This window comes from Gavia stellata, chromosome 4 (genome assembly GCF_030936135.1).
Source record: "Gavia stellata isolate bGavSte3 chromosome 4, bGavSte3.hap2, whole genome shotgun sequence".
NCBI lineage: Eukaryota > Metazoa > Chordata > Aves > Gaviiformes > Gaviidae > Gavia > Gavia stellata.
The window spans coordinates 3554744-3575031 of record NC_082597.1 but is presented as its reverse complement, the minus strand read 5'-3'; the positions used below and the strand labels follow the sequence as shown (position 1 = coordinate 3575031).

General features: G+C 46.8%; 1 protein-coding gene across 1 annotated transcript in view; it reads right to left on the bottom strand.

Moving 5' to 3' along the window:
• Window positions 1-20288, bottom strand: part of PLXNA4 (plexin A4) — a 425661-nt gene that overhangs the window by 142313 nt on the left and 263060 nt on the right. The window contains exon 4 of the mRNA XM_059815912.1: window positions 12609-12709. Within this exon, the coding sequence (XP_059671895.1) occupies window positions 12609-12709 (101 nt within the window). The remainder of the gene's footprint in view (window positions 1-12608; window positions 12710-20288) is intronic.

Genomic DNA, 20288 nt, shown 5'->3' with positions numbered 1-20288 from the left:
CCCTAAGAGTACTAGTAAGAATTAAGTCCCTACCACGCAGAAAATCACATTCATACCTAGGTATACTGAGACCCTACCCAGAGAGACTGTAGAATTCATACCCATACCTGAAAATAAATTTTATGAGACTATACGCTTAAGATGCAAAAATCATTCTACTTTCTGGGTTACTCATGTACTCGAAGTTACCTGCAAGCTTGTTTGCAGGATTGGGACTGGGTGAAAATGAGGAAGGGATCAGACAGATTTTCTCTCATCCACATTTGCAGTTTCTCTTCTCAGAAAAGCACAGAGCTAAAGCTCTTGGCAAGCATCCCAATGTCATCCTCCTACCATTATTAACAGGCTGGCTCTTTAGAGGTGGTGGGTGGAAGAGGGCCAGGGAAGCCTGCAAGGAGTCAAGAAAAGCCACCTCTGGCCCAGCCACCTCTCAGTGGTGGCTCCAACAGAGATGCTCCACTCTGATAACACCTTGTCAGGCCAGGTAAGCTCTAAGAGACAAGGAACAGGCAAAATAGGAAAGTGTTATCTGAACTGAAATCCTGCCCCCTTGCCCTGCACAAAATAATCCAGTGGTCTTTTGGAGGGGCTGGCTGGCAAATGCGTCCCTTCCAAGAGCGTATTGGAGGTAGGACGTTGTCTGGCCGCCTGTTCCTAGCTTCTGGGATGCCAAGGGAAAGGACAGCTCATGGGGGCTCCTGTCCCTTTGCTGCAGCTGAGCAAGTCTGCAGACAAAACTTGCACCTCTTTGTGGACGTGGCATTGCGGGACATGGTTTAATGGGCAGGGTTGTGTTGTGTTGATGGTTGGACTTGATGATCTTACAGGTCTTTTCCAACCATACTAATTCTGTGATTCTGTGATTCTGTGATTCTGTGATTCTGTGATTCTGTGATTCTGTGAAGGTTTGGGTCTGCAACAAAACAAAAGGAGTCCAGTTTTCTTGTGGTCACCTCACCCCTGCGCCAGGAGAGTGGGGCCCTGTTAATATAAGAGACTAAAGAGGCTTCACTTCACCCCCCTTCCTTCTCCATCCAACTGCAGGCAAGGCTTTGTTTCAAACCTCTGAAGCATATTGGCCTCCTTTCTACTCCTGATACAGTGGATGGGAGGGAGGGGAGAGAGGAGGCAACTGCAACCAGAGGACAGCCTCTTGCAAAGACTCGCTTCCCAAGGTCCTCAAGGGCCGGTGCCCCCACTGGCAGGCACCGCAGTACCTCTGCATGGCTTGGTGCATATCATGGCTGGGTTTTGCCTGACACTCCTATTTGCAAGAGATGGAGAAGGTCTAAATGACATCCTGCCCGTTTCTGCTCTACTTTTTCCTGACAGCTCCAGCCTTCTGCCCTCCTCCCCAGACCTAGGAATCATGCAAGGATGGAAAAAGGAAAGAAACAGACATTTAACAAATACCCCCACCCACCCCCCCAAAATGTGCACTTAGCATCTGCACCAAGCTAACAAGGGAGAAGCCTTCCAGGCATGAGTGAGCTAGATTGAGATTATTTTCTTAACATGTCTCAATTAAAATGTAGATCTCCTTTACTGCCTGGGGCCAGAGGGGCAGGAGGCATTGGGAACGAGATATGGGAGGGAGAAGCAAGACACAGGGGCTTTTGCTCATTCCTTGCTGTCCTGCCTGCCTTAACCCTTCTGGTGCCACCTCTTCTCTAACAGCCAGACAAGGGCACAGGGTGATTTGGGAATATTCATTGGGATAAGCAAGGAACTACACATGTGTTTGCACCCCATGTCTGCTAAGGCTCCTTCTGCTTTAATTAAACAAACCCAAAACTTACTCAGGCACTGGTGAGTTGAAATTATTATCATCATACTTTATAGCCAGTACTGTCTGGGAGCTTACAGCCATCGAGTCCAGATCCCTACAGGACTTCTGCAAGCCACTCGTCCTCCAAAGTGTTTTAAGGCTTTGGACCTCACAGCCACCTGTGAGGAGAGGAACTGTTACTCCTCTCCTACAAACAAGGGGCTAACACACAGGGAAATTAAGGATTGGAGTCATTGTAAGTTGGGCATTGTTTGATATAGTCATTTGGTTTCCCCAATAGCTAGTAAAAGAAACTGGCACTTCCAGAGGGCAATTCACCCCACTGCCTTAAACACCTTAGGGTTACAAAGAATGTGTTCAGAAAAAGTCCCTCTCTCCACTGGCTGCTGAGACTAGAAACCTGGTAGTAGATGACATAAATCCCATCCTAAGTAACCTGTCCAAAATCATGCAAGGTATCTGTAGCAGAGCAGGGAAATTAATACTAATCTCTCTTGCCTAAGGAAAATTCTGTAACCAGTGGATCATGCTGGCATCCTTTTCTAAATGTACCAGAACTTGTTTTTCCTAGTCAGAGACTGTCCCAGATCTTGACTTACAACAGTGCCACAGACCTTCAGCCCACGCCAATTCCCACTTCCTCGTGTTTTTCACCACCCCTCAAATCCCTTTAGCCAGGTTAGGCAGAATCACCCTCCAGCTCCTCCACTCTGTCCCAGCAGACCCTTCAGCATTTCTGCTCCCCCTCAACGTATTTCTCTGCCCCCAACTTTCTCTTTAGTCTTTGCCAGAAGATAATCGATAAAAAGGCATGCTAATTGCTGGTGCAACTTCCTAGGCAGGGAAGCAATCAGTGGAGGAAAATAATCAGAAAATCACCCTTCCAGCAGCACCCTCCATGCCCACCAACAGGGGCTGGTGCGTGCTGTATTACAAGATATAGCCATGCCTGCTTGCAATGGGGCTGCCCCATATCCCTACAGCACGTAAAGAAGCCCATAGCCAGGGGCAGAAGAAATTCACTGCCAACACGTTAATTCTTCACTGTGAATTTGGCCTGCCTTGTGAGAAAATGGCAAGAAAACAAGTTTTCTTTGCATATCCTGGTTTCTTGCATCCAGCCGTGTTAGCCACTCCGATCTAGATCTAGATCTGGCTCCAGGGGTGGGACTATTAAAAATGCACCCGTTACCCCTGGCAGAAATTAATTTGGTCCAATCTTTTGAGCATTGGAACAGGAGGCGAGAAGTGTTGTTCCATGTCCAGGTCTGCCACTCATCTCTTGTATAACTGCAGCCCTGACAATGTGCTGTTTTTCCCCGCTCTCCTCTGCAGCTGACCTGCGCTGGTGACCCCAATGGAGAGCTGCAGCCTACTGACACCCAGGGCTTGCTCTTCAATACTGGGGCAATTGGGGGGGTTCTTTTGCAAGATGTTTTACTTGAATGTTGTGTTCTACATGAGGGAGGGACTTCTATATCTCCCCACAGGGCCAGAGATCAGGCTGTTGTCTGGTTCCTGTAATTCATGGGGCTAAAACATCTGCCTCTGCCTTGGTAGATGGTTCCTGCTATTGACGGTATACTATTCAAAAGCTGCTGAAGGACATAGCTGAAGTGGAAAACAATGGAAGACAAGATGTTCAAGAAAACAGAACAATGAGTTGCTCAGATCCACTCAGCAAACAAAAGAAGTATGTATATTGCTGGGGATAGGAAGAAGAGACTATGCTTGTAGCAAAGCAAGGAGGATCCCACAAAAAAAAGAAAACACCCCCACAGCAGCATGAGCTAATTAGCTTCAACCTCAGAAGCTCCTGTGAACTCACACAACCTGCCTCCAGGACCACAGTACTACAGGGAAGGGAGATAAAATCTCCCCAGTACAGAAGCCAACTGGGAAAGGTCTCCACACTGCTTGGGGGAACGAGTGCAGAGGGGGTGTGGGAGAAAGAGGGAAAATTAGGGGCTGGAGACACACGTGCTGGTGGCACATAGGGATATTTGGTGGCAGGTCTCTGAATGTGGGCGTGTGCAGCAGAAGATGATGGCATGTATTTATGGGCAGGAGTGTGTGTGCGCAGATCCATGGAGAAGGTGAGTCTGGATGAAGACATGCCTTAAAGGTTTGCTGTGCTTTTCCTTAGGAGGAAAAGCTTCCTGATTGTCCCCCCCTTCATTCCCTTCTGAGACCTGTCACAGGTCAAGGATGATGAAATATCACAGAAGTAACAGTGGAAGGCAGAGGTGCCCTTGCCCTGGGGAGAGCTTGTTTGGCGTGCCATTTTCCCTCATTGGCAGGTCGTTGGCCACAGAGGCACCAGGGGATATCTGACAGTAAGACAGAGAGCAATTCCCTACAACAGCTCAGTGACTGACACCAAGTTTCCCTAACCATCCATATATCATGACACTCACCGAGTGCGGCACAACCTTGTAGGAAATCCTAGCCCTGCTTTATTGCAAATTAAGACCTTGGAGGACTTCAAAATTTGTGGGAGGAGTGAGACTTGTCAAGTTGCAAAACCCAGACCTGGGTTTTAGCCACTCTGAGAATATTTGGGAGAGGACATCACAGGCTGGGGTTGGGCTCTATTTTGTTGGCCACACACAGGGGTCTGATGTCTCTTGAGATTGCAGACCCCAGCTGGTCCCTGTCTTATTCTCCAGAGGGAATGGGTCTCCAGTAGTCTATCTCATATTTGCCAGCCCCAGGTGAACACCTCAGATACCCAGGCACTCCAGTTGCAGCAGACAGCATGAATGGGCAACTGAATTGAGTTCCTTGCATAAATAAAAACACATATATTTCAAATTCTCTGTGTTTAGGCACCTGAATTAAGTCCTTATGTTGCCAATCCATATGCCACGCCATATCCATATAGGCATCCTTGCTGGCTCTGCCAACCTCCACTTTATAATCTAAGTCAGGGTACACTCCTCCCCTGTCACAGTCCCTGTAACTTTTCATCTCAGCTCCAGTGCACATCTGACAAGATTTCTAAACTGATCAGGGTGGTCATACAGCTTTTCCCTGTCCATGTTCCCTCCCTAGCTGTTACCCTAGATATGTGCTGTGGGATATATACATATGTCACCCACCAGTAAGAAGTGTCCCAGAGCAAGGGCGATGCTGAGATGACAAAGATGTGTCCCTGTCAGGGAACCAGCATACAGGACGTCTTCTAGAAGGCCCCAGGTACCACTGAGCACCGTTATCCCTTTCTCGTTGTACGCCCTAGCACACGAGACACACCTCCTAGCCCATGGCAGACTCTGTGCTGTGTTTCACATCAGAGAAGAAGAAACCCCAGAGATCTTTTTCTCTGCAAAGGCTGAACTTTCTGCAGTGCTAAACCTGAGCTGCTCATGTTTCTGTGATGGAGACAAATCCCAAGTAGGACACCTTACTCACAGGGCTGCATCAGGAGAAAGCTTCTGCTGGAACTCACTGCACAAACTAATTATCTTCCCGCCCCTCCCCACTGCCCTCTAGCAAAATAAGCTAATCAAGGAAGAAGGTTGTTATCAAAACACATTTACCACACGCCTGCGTCTTACGGTCCACAGTGCCCAGTGCTGTCCCCGAGTTGCCTCAGGCAGGCACGGCCACAGAGATAATCAACCTGTGAAGGGCACAGCTCTGCCCTGCACTGCTAGGGAGACTGGGGCAGCAAAAGTGCTCCCAAAAGGGACATGATGGCATCTAGGGAATGGAAGGACATCAGCAGTGCTGGATGCACAATGTGCAGGTACAGCGATGGGTCGGCTCTCCAGGACTAGTGACTGGCTGTTCCTCTCAAAGGGACAGGACTGGTTCAGAGAGGTTTATTCAATGTCATCACCCATCTGTAGTGAAATGGGATTCCCAGGAGCCTCGGTTTCACTCGGGGCTTTATCACCACTAATAAGCATGCTCCCTGTCCCAAGAATTTCCTCCTGCTCTCTGGCCTAAGAGCCCCGATCTCGTTTCAAAAGGCCATTGGAGAGCTGTCACATTTGGGGTTATTTCCTCTGCTCCAAAGGGGAGGCAATGCCTAGGTGTGAAATGATGGGTACTTTAGCTATACCTCAGCAGACAGATTAAAGATTATCTAGGCTCAATGCAGAATGCTTAATGGGCCAATGTCACCCTACGGAGCCCCCCTGCTGTGCGCTTCCCTCTGTGTGAAGGCTGAAATGCCGTCTCCAGTTTCGATAACTACCTGAGAAGAAGTGGGAGTCACTCTGTGCCAAGGCCAATTGTGGGAAGATGACTCCACTTTCCCTTGCTATCAGATGGAGAGGTTCACAGGCCATGCACACTGCTGTCTGAGAGCCAGCTGTGACCGGGGAGGAGTCAAACCAAGCACTGTTTGGAGACAAGGCATCTTGACAACTGGTTCACTCCTATCATCTTTGCCACCATTGACTGCTGATAAACTGATTGGAGACTTTCAAACCAAATGCAAGATTTCAAATTTCCTATGATTATTTTTCTCCCCATCATTTATGTTTTTCTCTCTATTGTGTACCAACAGCACATATCTGACAATCTCCTGTTGCGATGAGAAACGCCCCCAAATACCTCAGACACACAGGGGTATTGAACATAGCAACTGAAGTAGCTCTGAACTTCCCCTCTGATGGGGAAGATCAGCTCAGTCAGCTACAAGTTTCCAAGGCTTGGATTTGAGCTGGAAGCCATTTGCTCTTTGTGTGGCTGATTCACTTTTAGGAAGACTAGGACAACTGCCATGTACCTTTGACATGCTGAGGGTCTCCCACGTATCTGAAGGCACCAAAAGCTGACCCATAGCAAGACTATGCTAAGGCAGGAAAGGATGCAGAAAGCTTTTCCTATAAAAAAAGGTCCCAAACATGATTGTGAAGACTTATTCATCATGCCAGGCAAATGCAAAACACCTGCAAATTGATACCTTAGTGAAGGGACTCCAGTTTGCACCTTGGGACATGAAACCATGGGGAGTACAAAGCAGGGACAGCTGAGGAGCTGGTCTCTTGCAGTGGAAGCTGAGGGTCTATAGGATCACAAGCCCCTGCAGGAGTCAGTAAATCACTCTTTTCTCACTGTCTGTTAGAGCTCGGAGCAGCACAGGACTGGGTGTGATGTTCCACCTTCCTGCCCTACTGGGTCCCTGAAGCCTGATCCATACAGCCCCTCCCAGTGCTCCTTCCCCACGCAGCACTTGAGATGTCCTCCTCCCCTGCGCAAGTGGAGGAAAAGGATAGGAAGGAAAAGAGAGGAGGTGAAGGGGAAAAGAAAGAAAAAACCTCAGCCTAAAAGACAGTCACAGTCTTTCAGACGGCAGAAAGTCTAGCAAGAAAAAGACCCTCCAAGAAAGGTCTTATTGCAGCATCTGTAGGCTGCTTAGGTTACCCGAGACTCTCTAGTGATTCAGAAGACTTTGACCAAGAAAGTTAAATCCAGGGACGATCAATGAGCCTCTGCAAGCAGCAGCGCATCGGGTTACCTGCTGAGATGAGACAGCGGGAGCTGCACTTTGTAACTTTTTTTTTCCCTGCTCTGGCAATGAGTCTGAGCATGGATAACAAACCTCCCTCCCCCTCCACACTAATCCCTCACTCCCTAGAAAACAACTTGTTTAAGTGCCTTTTTCCCTCCATATTGTGTTAGAAATGATAATTGTAATTGCTGGGTGTGTAAGTATCTTGCAGCTACAAGGCTGCAGGAAGAGCTGGAGAGCAGGAGAATGTGGAAGGCAACTTCCCAGATACTGGGGTAGGGGTCTGCTGCCAGAGGACAGCATAAAACCCTTCTGAACAGGGCTGTCCTTTTGTGGGGAAACCAGAAAACTCTCATATGTCTCCTCAAGTGTCTCATAATCACCATGTCTGGTACTGCAGCTATCCAGTTAATTCATGGTCAGCTCAGCCTGACTACTTGTGTGCTCCAGATTTTGGCCATCCCTTGAACAACCAAGAGCCTACCGAAGGGATCCAGCAAGGTGGCTGGTATGGCCCATATCTAAGAGCCTTCTGTCAGTCGTTGCTTCTTCATGGGGTGAGGATGCCTACAGGAGGCTGCTGCATTCTATTCCCATGGTTCAGGAGTAGGGGGGCCTCTCCTGGTTGGTGTTCTGCAGCTGGGGTACAACTGGGGTGCAAAGCCAACTGAGCCAGCTCGAGTCCCTAGGTGAAGTTCTTGGGTGCCAGAAGGACACACAAAGGACACGTGCAGCTCCTCACAGATGAGCAGAGGAGTGCAGAGAGCAGAGAGCACTCCTGGCTCTGCTACCTCCACAGTAGGACAGACTGGGGTTGCTTAAACAAACCCTCTTCCCTCCGCAGCAAATGTCAGTTCCTCCAAACCAATAGCGTTTGTTGACGGCCTGCTTTGCTCAGCCTCTAGAGCTAGTAAAGACTTCTGGGGGAGACAGAAATCACAGATGCACAAATGTTTCATTTTAATGAAAAAAAAAAAGAAAAAGTAATGCTTCACTTCAGAATGACTTTTTACTTTGAAATTTTAAGCAATTTACTAAAACCTGAAATAAAATCCCAAAATGAGAACTTCTGAGGTCTAAATGAATCATTCTCCAATTACTAAATGGTATCAGCCCCTTCTAAAATGGCTTTCAGGAACTTTTCTTATTAAAAAAAAATAATTGGCCCACTACAAGCTGGAAAAAAAAGTTTTGAAATCTCACAAGTCCTCCAAGAAAATAGGACTATTTGCCTCTGTGATTGCAACTTATGACCTGCCAGCCAAGGAGTCCCCACAACAGCGAGGGCAGATCCCAGAAGCAGAAGGAGGCTGGTGCCTAAGGGCTGCATCATCCCGTAAGGACAGCTTGTGCATGTTCGACTATTCATCCCAGAATTAGACAGAGGCTACAGGAGGATGAAATGAGGCAGCACGCCAAAATCTAGAAGTGGCAGCTAACACAACAGAGCCTGGAACAGGTCCTTTCTGCACCCAGCAAGGTTAGCATATTTCCCCTTTATAAAGTGTTGCCTCTCCCTATAGGGATGCTGTTGCTCTTCCCCAAATATCCATTCTGCTGGCAGCTGGGGTGTTAAGCACAACCCAGAGATACCGTAGAGGGCTGAAAACTTGCGTGGTCACCACATGCACATGGATCAGTGCTTGCGCATGTCTGCTCTGGAGCTGGTGCTGGGCCAGGCAGAGGTAGCAAGGGCTCATTCAGCTGCAGAAGGGTTTATCCCTCCTCTGGGGACAAAGAGCATCCACTATCTCTGCCCCTCTGCATGTGAGGAGGAAAGGAGGTAGAGGAGGGTAATAGTTTGGATGTAGATGGAGACAGAAGAAACTTACTGGGGGGTTTGGAGGGGTGATCAGATATTGGACAGCGTCTTTAGACACTGCTGCATCTGGTGTAGGAGGAAGCTGCAATTCATTTCAGGCTTGGAGAAAACTTTGCTCTGCTCTCATCCCTCGCTGCAGCCCCCGGTTCGGGCTGGTGACATTGCTGCGACCTTGCAGCCAGGCACTGAGTGCCTCCGTGCCAGCTATTAGCTTTTCAGCCTGGTTCCTCCCCCCGGCTCCCACCCCAGCCCTTCACCCTCCCCTGGAGACCCATGCAGCAACCGAGCGCCACGTTTTCAATTTACACCAACTAAATGATTCATCGCCGTCTAAAGAGCCCAGGAGGGGAGCTGAGCTGTAGCAGGGAAAGGGAGGGGAGGACAAGATCAGGGCTAAAGATACAGAGATGAAAAGCTCTGGTGACCTGCTCTATATCGGCTCTCTTCTTGGGGCAGAAGCCAATCAACCCCCCCCTCCTTTCTCCTGCAGCCGTCTGTGGGTCTGTCTGTCTCTTTCTCTCTCAGCGGACTCGAGTTTCTCAGTGTAAGGTTAGGACAGCGGAGCCATGGAAATCGATTCCTGAGCCCTGGCACACCGCCCTCTGTGCAGACAGCCCAGCTCTGCCGTGAGACGATGGATGGAGAGTCATCCCCAGGCGTCCCCAGACCTCTCACGCGGCGGGAGCTGAGGATAGCTTGGAAATGGGGGTCTGGGGAAAAGGGTCTGCATCAGCCCTTGAAATGCAAATCCCAAAATAAGAGAGACCCGCATGAGAGAAACAAAAAGAGAGATGGTGTACCCCATCTGGCAGTTTTCACCTGTCTCCCAGTCTCTCTTGATGGTTTATACTGGAAGAGAAAGATGTGGGAAAGGCATGGCGTTGCCCACAGGCAGTCTGGTTTCCAGTGTCACTCTACCCCAGGTCTTGCACAGCCCGCCTGCCCCCTCCATCCTTTCCACAAAACAGCTCCCACATCAGCATGGCTGGATTCAGCCGTGCGCTGGAAAGCCCCTGGGATTCCTGACTGGGAGGGAAGAGGGAAGGGTTGGCACTCACGAGGGGAAATGCTTATGGCACATTTCCCCAGAGATCCTTGTGCAGGAGTCATTGATGATGCATCCCACTTGAGGAAAAGTCTGTTAATGAATCTTAACAGGTTCTCAGGTGCAAAAAGTTCTAATAAGAGACTTTTAGTATTATGGCACTCTTACCCTGAATATCCTGTACAGCCAAACGTTGTTGAATGGGATGTAATTGACTCCTCTGCTCTCAGGGCTACCTAAAAGGATGAGGAAACTAATAGCCAGAGAGGAACACATGAGGCTGCACTGAAAACCCTCTCCAAACTAGGACAAGAAATCAGATTTCTTGATTGCAATGGAAACAATGGGGAAGGAACAGACTGGAGTGGGATTTGACAACATTTGCCTTCCAACTGCTTCCAAAAAATCCACAGGGAATTAATCTCAGTGACCCTGCTGCAAGGTACATAAATAAGAGATGCCTCTATTTTCCAGATAGGAAAACAGATGTTAAGTGACCAGAGGGAGGAGGGCATGGAGATCCTGCCATCACCCAGGTCCAAACTGCGAGGTCAAACTTCTCCTTGAAGGACCGAGTCTGTACGGGGGTTTCTTGTTCTAACTGAGTCAATGCTGCCACCCTCACTCGTCACCAGCCATCACATTTCTGACATCCCTTCACAATGAGCTCTTGGGCAATCTGCAGTTGTCTCTGCCCCTTTTCTCTCCTTTTGGGGATTTATTGCTGGTTGTATTGATTGCTTGTTGCCACTGACCCTGGATGGGAGGAGATGAAATATCTAGCATAGCTGTGGTACAATCAATGGCCAAATTCATGCTTTCCTATACTGCCTGCATATAGTCTGTGCTGTCCCTCCACTGACAGCAAAACACACAGGGCTCTGTAGGATGGATGCAGATGAGATGAGATGGAAACATACTACAGAGCTGTATATCAATTGGAAATATCTTCAATTCAGCAGGGTGAACGTTTCATGAGTTGATGCCTACCAGACCATAACTCAGGACTAATTTGCCAAGGATCCCTTGAACAATTCCAGAGCCTGAGTTAAGCTTTTGGACAAATTTTGGGATGGATCACCTAGATCTGATCTGAAACTAAGCAGACTGTGGTGGCTTTGGATGAGGGTCACACAATCTAAAAAGCATCCACAGAAGGTTGGAATATGGTACAGGTTTGTTCCCTTTTCTTCTGTTGCAGAAGGGAGAGGTAGCAAAGAGAATCGCTTGAACTGGATCACTGTCTCCACCAGCAGAGTTTGCAATGCACCGAGAAGAATTCAGAGGTGAACTCAGCAGGAGACGATAGACACACTGCAATAACAGGGTCCGTCAGAAAAACCCTCCATCACTGCCAAGGACACTGTGAGACTTGGAGTGACAGCATCCTGCAGAGCTACGCTCAGCCGGAGATGTTTGGTTAGACAGATCCAATGCACTTTCCAGCCACTGTCTCTGCTGAGAGGTTCTTGGCAAATGAGACCACCCTGCCACTCATAGCCAGGAGCTCAGCCAACCTGACACCTCCCTCTCCACAGCTTTAGCAGAGGGCTCTCTGCAGGAGGAGATCACTGGCAGTGAAGGCTTGCAGAGAGGAAACTTCAAGATCAATAGCATTATTAAAAAGCCTACAGAAAACAAAGCCAATGAACTAGACTCCCAGTCCTGAGGACACTTGGATCCAGTGTTCCTTGCGAGGCACTGGATAAGCCAGTACTGTAGAATAATGAAATGGTGAAATGAGGTCCCCACTCTTGGCCTGATATACAGAAGCCCAAGAACGTGGATATAGAAAAAAATTGCTCAGCATCCTGGCCAGATAAGCCAAATGAGCAGTTTGTGACCATTTGGCACAGCTGAGTTGACCCACACAGTACAAAAGCTCAACTTCAGGGTCAATTTTTTCCCACAGTGAGCATACAAACCATAAGGTCCCCTTGAGATCTAACTTGGAGTGGACCCTATGATGCTTACAGGGACCTGATTCCTCTCTAAGGGCAATGGAGATCATTACAAGTCTGAAAGAGAGGTTCAGGTCAGCAGTGGAAAGTTGGAGGTGCTGAGATAAGTGTCTGAGACGGGCTGCTAGTCAGAGCCAAACGGCCTTAAGCAATGGAAACAAGAAGGTAATTGTCACCCAGAGAAGAGCTGCTGGAGGGTTTGATTCAAAGTGCATCAGGGTGGATAGGTCCTTTCCTGGTGCAGTCAGTAAACTTTGAATCAGGAGCTTGAGGAGATCTGACCAGTCTCTACCACCCTTCTCTTCCCTTGTCTTCCAGAAAATGCTTCTCAGACAAACAAAGTGTCCCCCAGGAAGTACCGGAGACCTTGCTGGAGGTACCTGGGTGACTCATTGGCTCACCTGGCTCAGCCAGGGACTGAGACAGCATTTCGCATCTCTGCCATGTGTTATCACAGCCATTGAGGGAAGATGGTTGGGGGAAAAGCAGGGCTGGGACGGTGGCAAACACCAGCAGGTACTTACGTGTTGTGAAGAACACACCATCCACAGTGAGGGTCTCCTGAGCCCAAGCACTCGCTGCAGGTCTCGTACTGGCTACACGACTCCACGGGCACCCGAGTGAGCTGCAGGAGGAAAGGGGACAACCTGTCAGGCTTTTCACAGGGCTCTGCAGCACCCATAATGACTTGACGGAGGTGCCACCCTCCCTGTCCTCTTCCCCTGGTGCCTGTCCTCCCAGAGGGACATCCCTGCAGAGCTCGGCAGGCCTGGGGCAGACAGAGGGATGTCGCTGCAGATTACTCCAGAGTTCAACCTGGTGCAACCCCTGTCCAGATCAGCACTCAACTTGGCGCAACCCATCCTGAGATCAGCACCTCCCCTGTGGCCTTCCCCTTTTCCCCATGGCCTTTCACACTTCGTTGCTGGTTGACCTCACTTGCACAGTTTCAAAGGGAATCAGCAAATCAGGCAGGCTGTGTGCAGGCTGTGGTGACCTGGTAACTTGAGATAACTAAACAACATGTGATCTTCCGCAGCAGGTTAAACTCACTGGATCTTTCCTACACTCTGGTTGTGGACCCTGTTACTTTCTGGCTTCCTGTGAGAACTGAGGTCTCATAATGTCTTTGTCTCCCTCCCATGACCTCCCGCACCACCATGGGTCCAGGAGAGCGTTAGCTCCACTCCCCATTGCCCATGCATCTTTCCAACCATCAGTTGTCCCATCCCCAGAGAGGCTGCTCCCAGCAGGAAAAGGACAAAGACTACCAGCCTGGGTATTGAATGAGCTTGCTGTCACCCCAACTTTGCAGCTCAGAAGGCATTAGAGGTGGACCTGAAACACCCATCTACTGCCAAAATACTGCATTTCATTATCTTTTTTTTTTCTTTCTTTCTTCCTTTTTAATTAAAGTATTTCAGTCAGAGATCTCAAAGACAGAAGGGACTGCCTAGCCTGACCTCCTGTCTAACGGACCAGAGCCTTTTGATTCCTATTAGGTTTTGTAAGCCCCTTAGTTCTTTTGAAGCCAAACATACAATTTGGGCCCAATGACCTGTTAGTCTCTTTTCCATTGAATAAGCTTCAGAGAGCTTCTATAATATACAGTCAATTGCAGTGCCTTCACCCCAGCTCATGTCAGCAGGGAGAGTTTATTCCTTCAGATGATATAGTGTGGTATTATCCTGATGAAACACCACTGAGAACTGCCAAATATAAACTGCAGAACAGTTACTCATGACAAATGACAAGGGAATACACCTGGATCCTAGTGACAATTTTTTACTTGGTGCAACATTCAAGAGAGTTTGAGCTGTGAAGTGACAGATTAGGATTCATTCTGATTGCATCTGTAAATGAATCAAGAACTAGCTTTTATATATAAATATATATCAGGCAAAATTCCAGCTATTTATGAAGACTTTTCTGTTTGTATCAGAAATTGTCTTCCTAACCCCTATACAGATACCCCACACGGTAGTTGATAGTCTATGAGCAAAAGCTGAAAATCTGTATTTTTACCTCTGGCAGGTGGCAGTAGCTTTAGAAAACTTCAGATAGAAATATGATAGGATTTATTTACCATTGCACCATTGCCTGTGTCAAGTCACCCAAAGAAACCAACTGCGGCTACTGAAAGCTTTTCATGAAAAAGGGAGAATGTGAAAAAAACCACCCCACAAAAACACCTTTCTCAAATTGAGCCTATTGCCATGAGCAATAAGAACGTAATCAAGACAGACCACAGAGCAACAAAAATGAAAAGATCAAAACAGGGAACAAGTCATTCAAACTTCTGTAAGTATCAAGAAGTTTCAAAGGTAAGATGGCTTGGCCATGAATGCAATTGTTGCACCTTCCTTAGGCTTCAGGTCAAGAAGGTATCAACTGTTCATCAAATATAAATTGCACGCTCCAGAATTTCACCCAATTAGACTTATATTGAACCCAATAGCCTGTGTTGCACCCAACTTCCAAAAGAACGTACAATTTTTTACAAGAAGACATCAAGGGGAGGAGACCTTATCATTTCTTATGTTGGCCATTCCCACCTGTTATTTCCACCTGAGAAAAATATTTTGGGAATTATTTTTCCTTGATCAAATCTAGCTTAACCATGTCTGCACTGTGAACATCAGAGTACTTGCAGAAGAGGCAGATAATTCAGTTTTGAAAGATAGTAAATCTGCCATTCCTCAATCCAGATGCAATTGATTGTGTAATCTCCACCTTGTAATTAGAAATTTGTGAACACAGTTGGGATTGGCTGTGCAGTTCCTATCCAAACTACCCTCAGTTTAACATATGGTGCTGCTTGATCTATCCTCATTAGCTGTAGACAGTTTTTCTGAACCTCAGTTTCTGAGCTAGTTTACATCTGTCTTATAGAAGTGAGCCTTGGTTAAGAAGTTTAGATCAGAACATGCACTTTTCCAACATCTAGTGGTGTTTGGTTTGAATGTTCTGAGTCAAAATCCACTTGTCACTATGATATATGTACAAGAAAGAAGTCCTAGTGGACTCATATTTGCTATTTCTTTGCAGTTTGCTCCTTCTTTGCGATTTCCTACAAAGATAGTAGATAAAAAGCAGTGTCTGTAGGTTTTATTATTATTATTATTTAATTAGCCGTCAAAGTATATCCAATCTCCTTTCAGAGGCAGGAGGAACCTACTGGGAATCCAGATCTTCGTCTTTGCAGAAATGCTTCTTTTTCAGTGCATTTAGGGTACTCTGTCTCTATAGAATATAGTTTGCATGTTGTGTAGGAGCACACACAGAATCACAGAATCACAGAATCACAGAATCACTAAGGTTGGAAAAGACCTGTAAGATCAAGTCCAACCTTAAAAAAAAAAAACAAAAAAACCACCCACAAAAAACAAACCACAACACACCAAAAACCAACCCACCCAACACCACACAGCACCATGCCCATCAAGCCACACCTTGCTTGTGTCGCTGTCCCAGAGAGCACAGCTATGCAGTGTGAGCTTGCACCAAGATACATCCCACACCCTGTCAAGCACACCAGAATAGTAGGTGTCCTGTGTCACCACTTGCATTGCTATGTATTATTCCTGCTATATGAGACCTTTTATGAGTTCACCTCAAGTAGCTTTATTGTGAGATTAATTAAAATTGTATCACGCTGATAAATGTCTTGGGCTGTAAGTGTCAGACCTTCTAATTAAGAAAGAAAGAAACTACAAAAAACAAAGGAGCTGCGACTGAAAGGAAAGCCACCTAGGGGTCGTCAGCTGAAAAGAAAAAGAACATCAAGCAAATAAGGCACATCAGAGGTCTTATTTTCCTTTGGAACATAAACTGTAATTAATTCAGCTCAGATTTCCAAGTTGAAAGTTTTGAGAACTGACCGTGCCCCCTGGGAGCAGTCAGCTTTTTATGCTGCCCCTAAAATAGCTGAAAAAGAGAAGTCCATGCAGCCTCCCAGTTACAGTGCCTTGCCATTATTCACTGTGATGAAGGGACTAAACAGCACCAAAGGTTGAAATCTCCATTGTAAACCAAACTGTGATTCCTCCTTCCACCCCTTCTCCATCCTTGGAAAGTCTAATAAACTTTTCAAGGTCATTTCCCAACCTCAGTGAGGTTCCCTACTGCTGCCCTTTCATTGGGGTGCAACTTGGATTGAACATTTTACAGCAAATATAACCAGGGTTTCATCAGACAGAGGATTAACAGAAGTCAGGTGTCCTTCATTAACAAAAGCAAGGTGTCCTTCATTTTGTGGCACTATGAGCCAGGTTAGAGTCATTTATATTCCTGCAGTGGTCACGGCTTAACTGATATTTTGGCCTCACTGTGCTAGAGCAATATAGGGATTTAAGAAGAGACTGCTGTTGTTTTAAGGGTTTATATCCCATATGTGATGAAGCACATATCTCCATTTTATCAATGGGAGCTGAGGGTGAAAGTGAGGTCTCATGCAGCTGAAGTAGGTGCTATCTAAACGTCTTTGAAGATGTGGGCTTACGATGTCTGAGCAAGTTCATGCAAGAAGCCCAGAAGACAGCTGATTATTGAACTCTAAGTTATTATGTACAACATATTTAGACTTTGATTTCATTGAAATTTTGAAGAAATGAAGGTAAGATTCCTATGGATCCCTGTCCGCACACCTGATGGACATCTAGGAACTGCTGTGCTTCCAAGGCTCTTTCCATAGCAGACCAGAAGAACAGATGATCTCTGGTCATCTCTGTGGTAGGCAGCATTTCCAGAGCAGCCAGTGGACCATGGGATTTCCAAGATGACTACTGTGCAGTGGGGAGTGGGAAAGACCCCAGAGACTCCACACTAGCACCTTGCTTGAACAAGGGAGACCAAAGGGTCAGGACCTGTATCACTCAAGCAGCTTCACCGTCTAGACTGTCCCCTACTCACAGCTATCTGGAACGAGATGCAATCCCAGAGCCAGGGTTGGACAAGTGGTAAGTAAGTCTAATGTCCTTCTGAAGGGCAGCAAGAAAACAATGAGCAGGTCCAGCGGCCATAGTTGCAGCAGGATTTGAAGGGATATTTCACTTCGTCAACACATGCATTCACAGGTCCCCAAAGAAATAATTCATGAATTTCTGGCTCACAAGGACGTCTTGAAAAATCTGGCAAAATCTGCAAACTGCTGTACGGTTCAGAGCTCACCTGCTACATACGACTTCAGGGCTTTTCACACAACACCGGGGCTGTCCGCACCTCTGATCCAGCCTAAATTCCAAACTGCAGTTTCTCCAGCTCCCAGCCTCACTTCCACCCTCTATTTCTAGTATGAATGAGTTACAGAAAGTCATTTAAAACAAAATGATTGAGGTTTTTGGATCTGATAGACAGTAACAGCTAATCCTGTTAGAAATTTGGCTCCTGCTTCTGCCATAATATATTCACAAAAGCTCCTGCTATGTGCTCAGTCATAATTTTCTGGCTCCCATTTTTGACTTTTTTATTTCAATATACATTACTTTTTTTTCCCCTTAAACTGCCAACATTCTGGTCAAAACGTGAATCATTGCTCAATCTTCGCTGTTATAATTGGATGTTAATACAGCAGTGGGATTTATTCAGTCTGATGGACGAAGTTAATTTAAATGTACAAAAAGGCATCTTAAGTAGCCAATTTCCTTCCCAACAGTCAAAAGATACATTTCCAAAACACTGAACAGTGACTCTGTCAAGCCATGTGGGTTCTGTGAATGCTGCTATCTTTCAAGACTCAGCCAGCCCCGAAAAACTGCAGAAAGATTAAGAGAGGAGCTTATTTGATTTCAAAGCCTTGAATAGAGTGTTCATGATAATACAGTTTATTAAATAGAGCAAGGCAAAAAAACACCTAAAGGACCACTGGTGGAACCAGATTCTGCACCCTTAAAAGAGTCAGTGAGACTGTTCGGTCACCTGCATGGCATCCCAGGATGCTAATTTTAATTTGGTCTGAATTATGGACAAAGGGAATTCCTCTGTCATGTGCCTCATCCACCCAACCTACAAACTCAGCAAAAAGCAAGAACACAGAAAAGCCCAGGGAGCTGAAGCATGTCTTAGTTATACTGGTAAGAAACATGACTCACACATGTAGATGACTGTAAAACTGGTGGGAGAGGAGATGCTCCTGCGGGGATAGACACTAGGATCTGGGTTTGATTCCAGCCTGCCACTCCAGTCTGGTAAGTAAATAAGTTGCCAGTCCCGCTGGGACAGGGAATGTCATTTCTCATCAGCCACCCCCAAGCTCTTCCTCTTCATTTTAGCACACTTCCCAGTAAATCCATGCTTACATACTTGGAAAACTGGAGGCTTTAATTAAGGAGAGTTAATTGGAAGCAGCAGTAGCTATCAAGGACAAACGACACAATAATTAAACCGGGGGTCAATGCCCTGCTGCGTGGCAGGGTAAATTACCTGTCCAAATATACTTGTTCACAAAGGGCTTCCTACCTACAGCTGTGTGCGTGCTGCTTCTCCTCCTCTCCTCTTCACTGCCCTGAGCTGTCCTGCACATCTTTGGTGAGAGATGTCTTTACTCTGGTGTTGCCAGAGCAAATCCCCAGCCACAATCACACACCACTCACACGAACAGAGGTAAAGCAAGGAGAGATATAGAAAGATTTGACGTCCAGAGCCTCTGTGCCAATAGCCCCAGAATCCTTTAGGGTAAGTCTGAGAGATAATAATTCCCATCAGATGCTCTCACGATGAGATTGCTCCTGGTGCTTCTATAGTAGCACAATTTTCTTTGCACCCCTTGCAGCGCAACTTTCTTCTCCATGCCTCCCTTGGCAGGACCTTGCTTTACAGCTGGCTCAGAGAAGCCAAGTTGGGGACTTTGGGAAGGCTTCACTTCTGATCCATCAAGTCTGTAAATCTTGCAGCTTGTGGGGAACAACTGCGGCATGGGAGGTGTACAAAGCAAGGGGTTTGCCCTCTCACCAAAGTCTGGCTGCAACATCAGAGTATAAGTCTAAGCTAGAAATCCAGGCTCTGCTGAAGGAGAGACCTTTGGCAGGGCAGGATTTGTCTGTTCTCTGTTTTAGATGTCTACCCAGGGGTGAGATAAATCATACCCTGGATGTGCCTATGTCTACCCACTGAATATAAAACAGTCTAGACAGCCAGGTCAGAGATATTTACAATGTACACAGCGAACACTGGGTGAGGTGAATCCCACATCAATGCCATACTTAATTTTCTTCTATTCCTCTAATGTTGCCACTGCAAACAATCCCCAAACATACTAGGCTCGCCCCTTTTCCTAATTGTAGCATCAGAATAACCAGTCGCAATACAAAATGCATTTTCTTTAATCACTGGGAGAGTGGTAGAGGAAATCCACCGTGTTGCATAGCTAGAAAATTGTTCCAGGAACTCAAAAGACCTTGTGTGATGACACGGACTGTGTTTGAACAAGTGCCTTTCACCATCTGCTCTGTAAATACAGCCCTCATGCTTTGCTGCATCCAAGCTCATTCCTGCTCTCTGTTCTGACTTTATTTACAAATGAACAGATATTCAGATAACAAAGATTATCTCAGTCCTTTTCTCTAAGGCTTGGAGGCTTCCCAGTTTTCCCCTTCACAACTGCTCAGCCTACGCCCTGTGCTGTCCCTTCTTCAAAGAAGTCTACCACACCGTAATGATTCTTCTCCCAAAAGCATCAATGCTCGAGGAGAAGCTAGGGACATGCCACCCTGCTATGAGTATGGCTGGCAACCTGGAGACTGAAGAACTTGTGTCCAGAGGTTTCAGTGTTGAATCTCATTCAGCTTTCCTCTGAATTCACTCTTGGTTTTCTGTATCAAGAATGCCAAACACTTCTTCAGCTGGGGTAGCAGCAGTGCTTCCCATCAGCATGCTGATGTGCTCTCCATACAAGGCAGGAAATTTATTAGGAATGCTTGTCCCGTGTAAAAATCACAGTTCACCAGCCTGGAGGTGTGGAAGGAGTGTCAAGTGATTTTACCCAAGCCTGATGAAACCAGCCACCTTCTTACCCACCCTGCAAACTATCAGCTCTGGCCAACTTTTTCTGCCTGTAGTACTCAATCTGTGTTTCTCCCTGCCAGGTCCAGGTAGTGTCAGATCCCCCCTGCCTTGTTTACCACCAAATCTTTATCCCACGGTCAAGCGTTTCAGTCTGTAAACTGTAAAAAAATGAGGATTGGCTAAATGTTTGTGTTCAAAAGCCT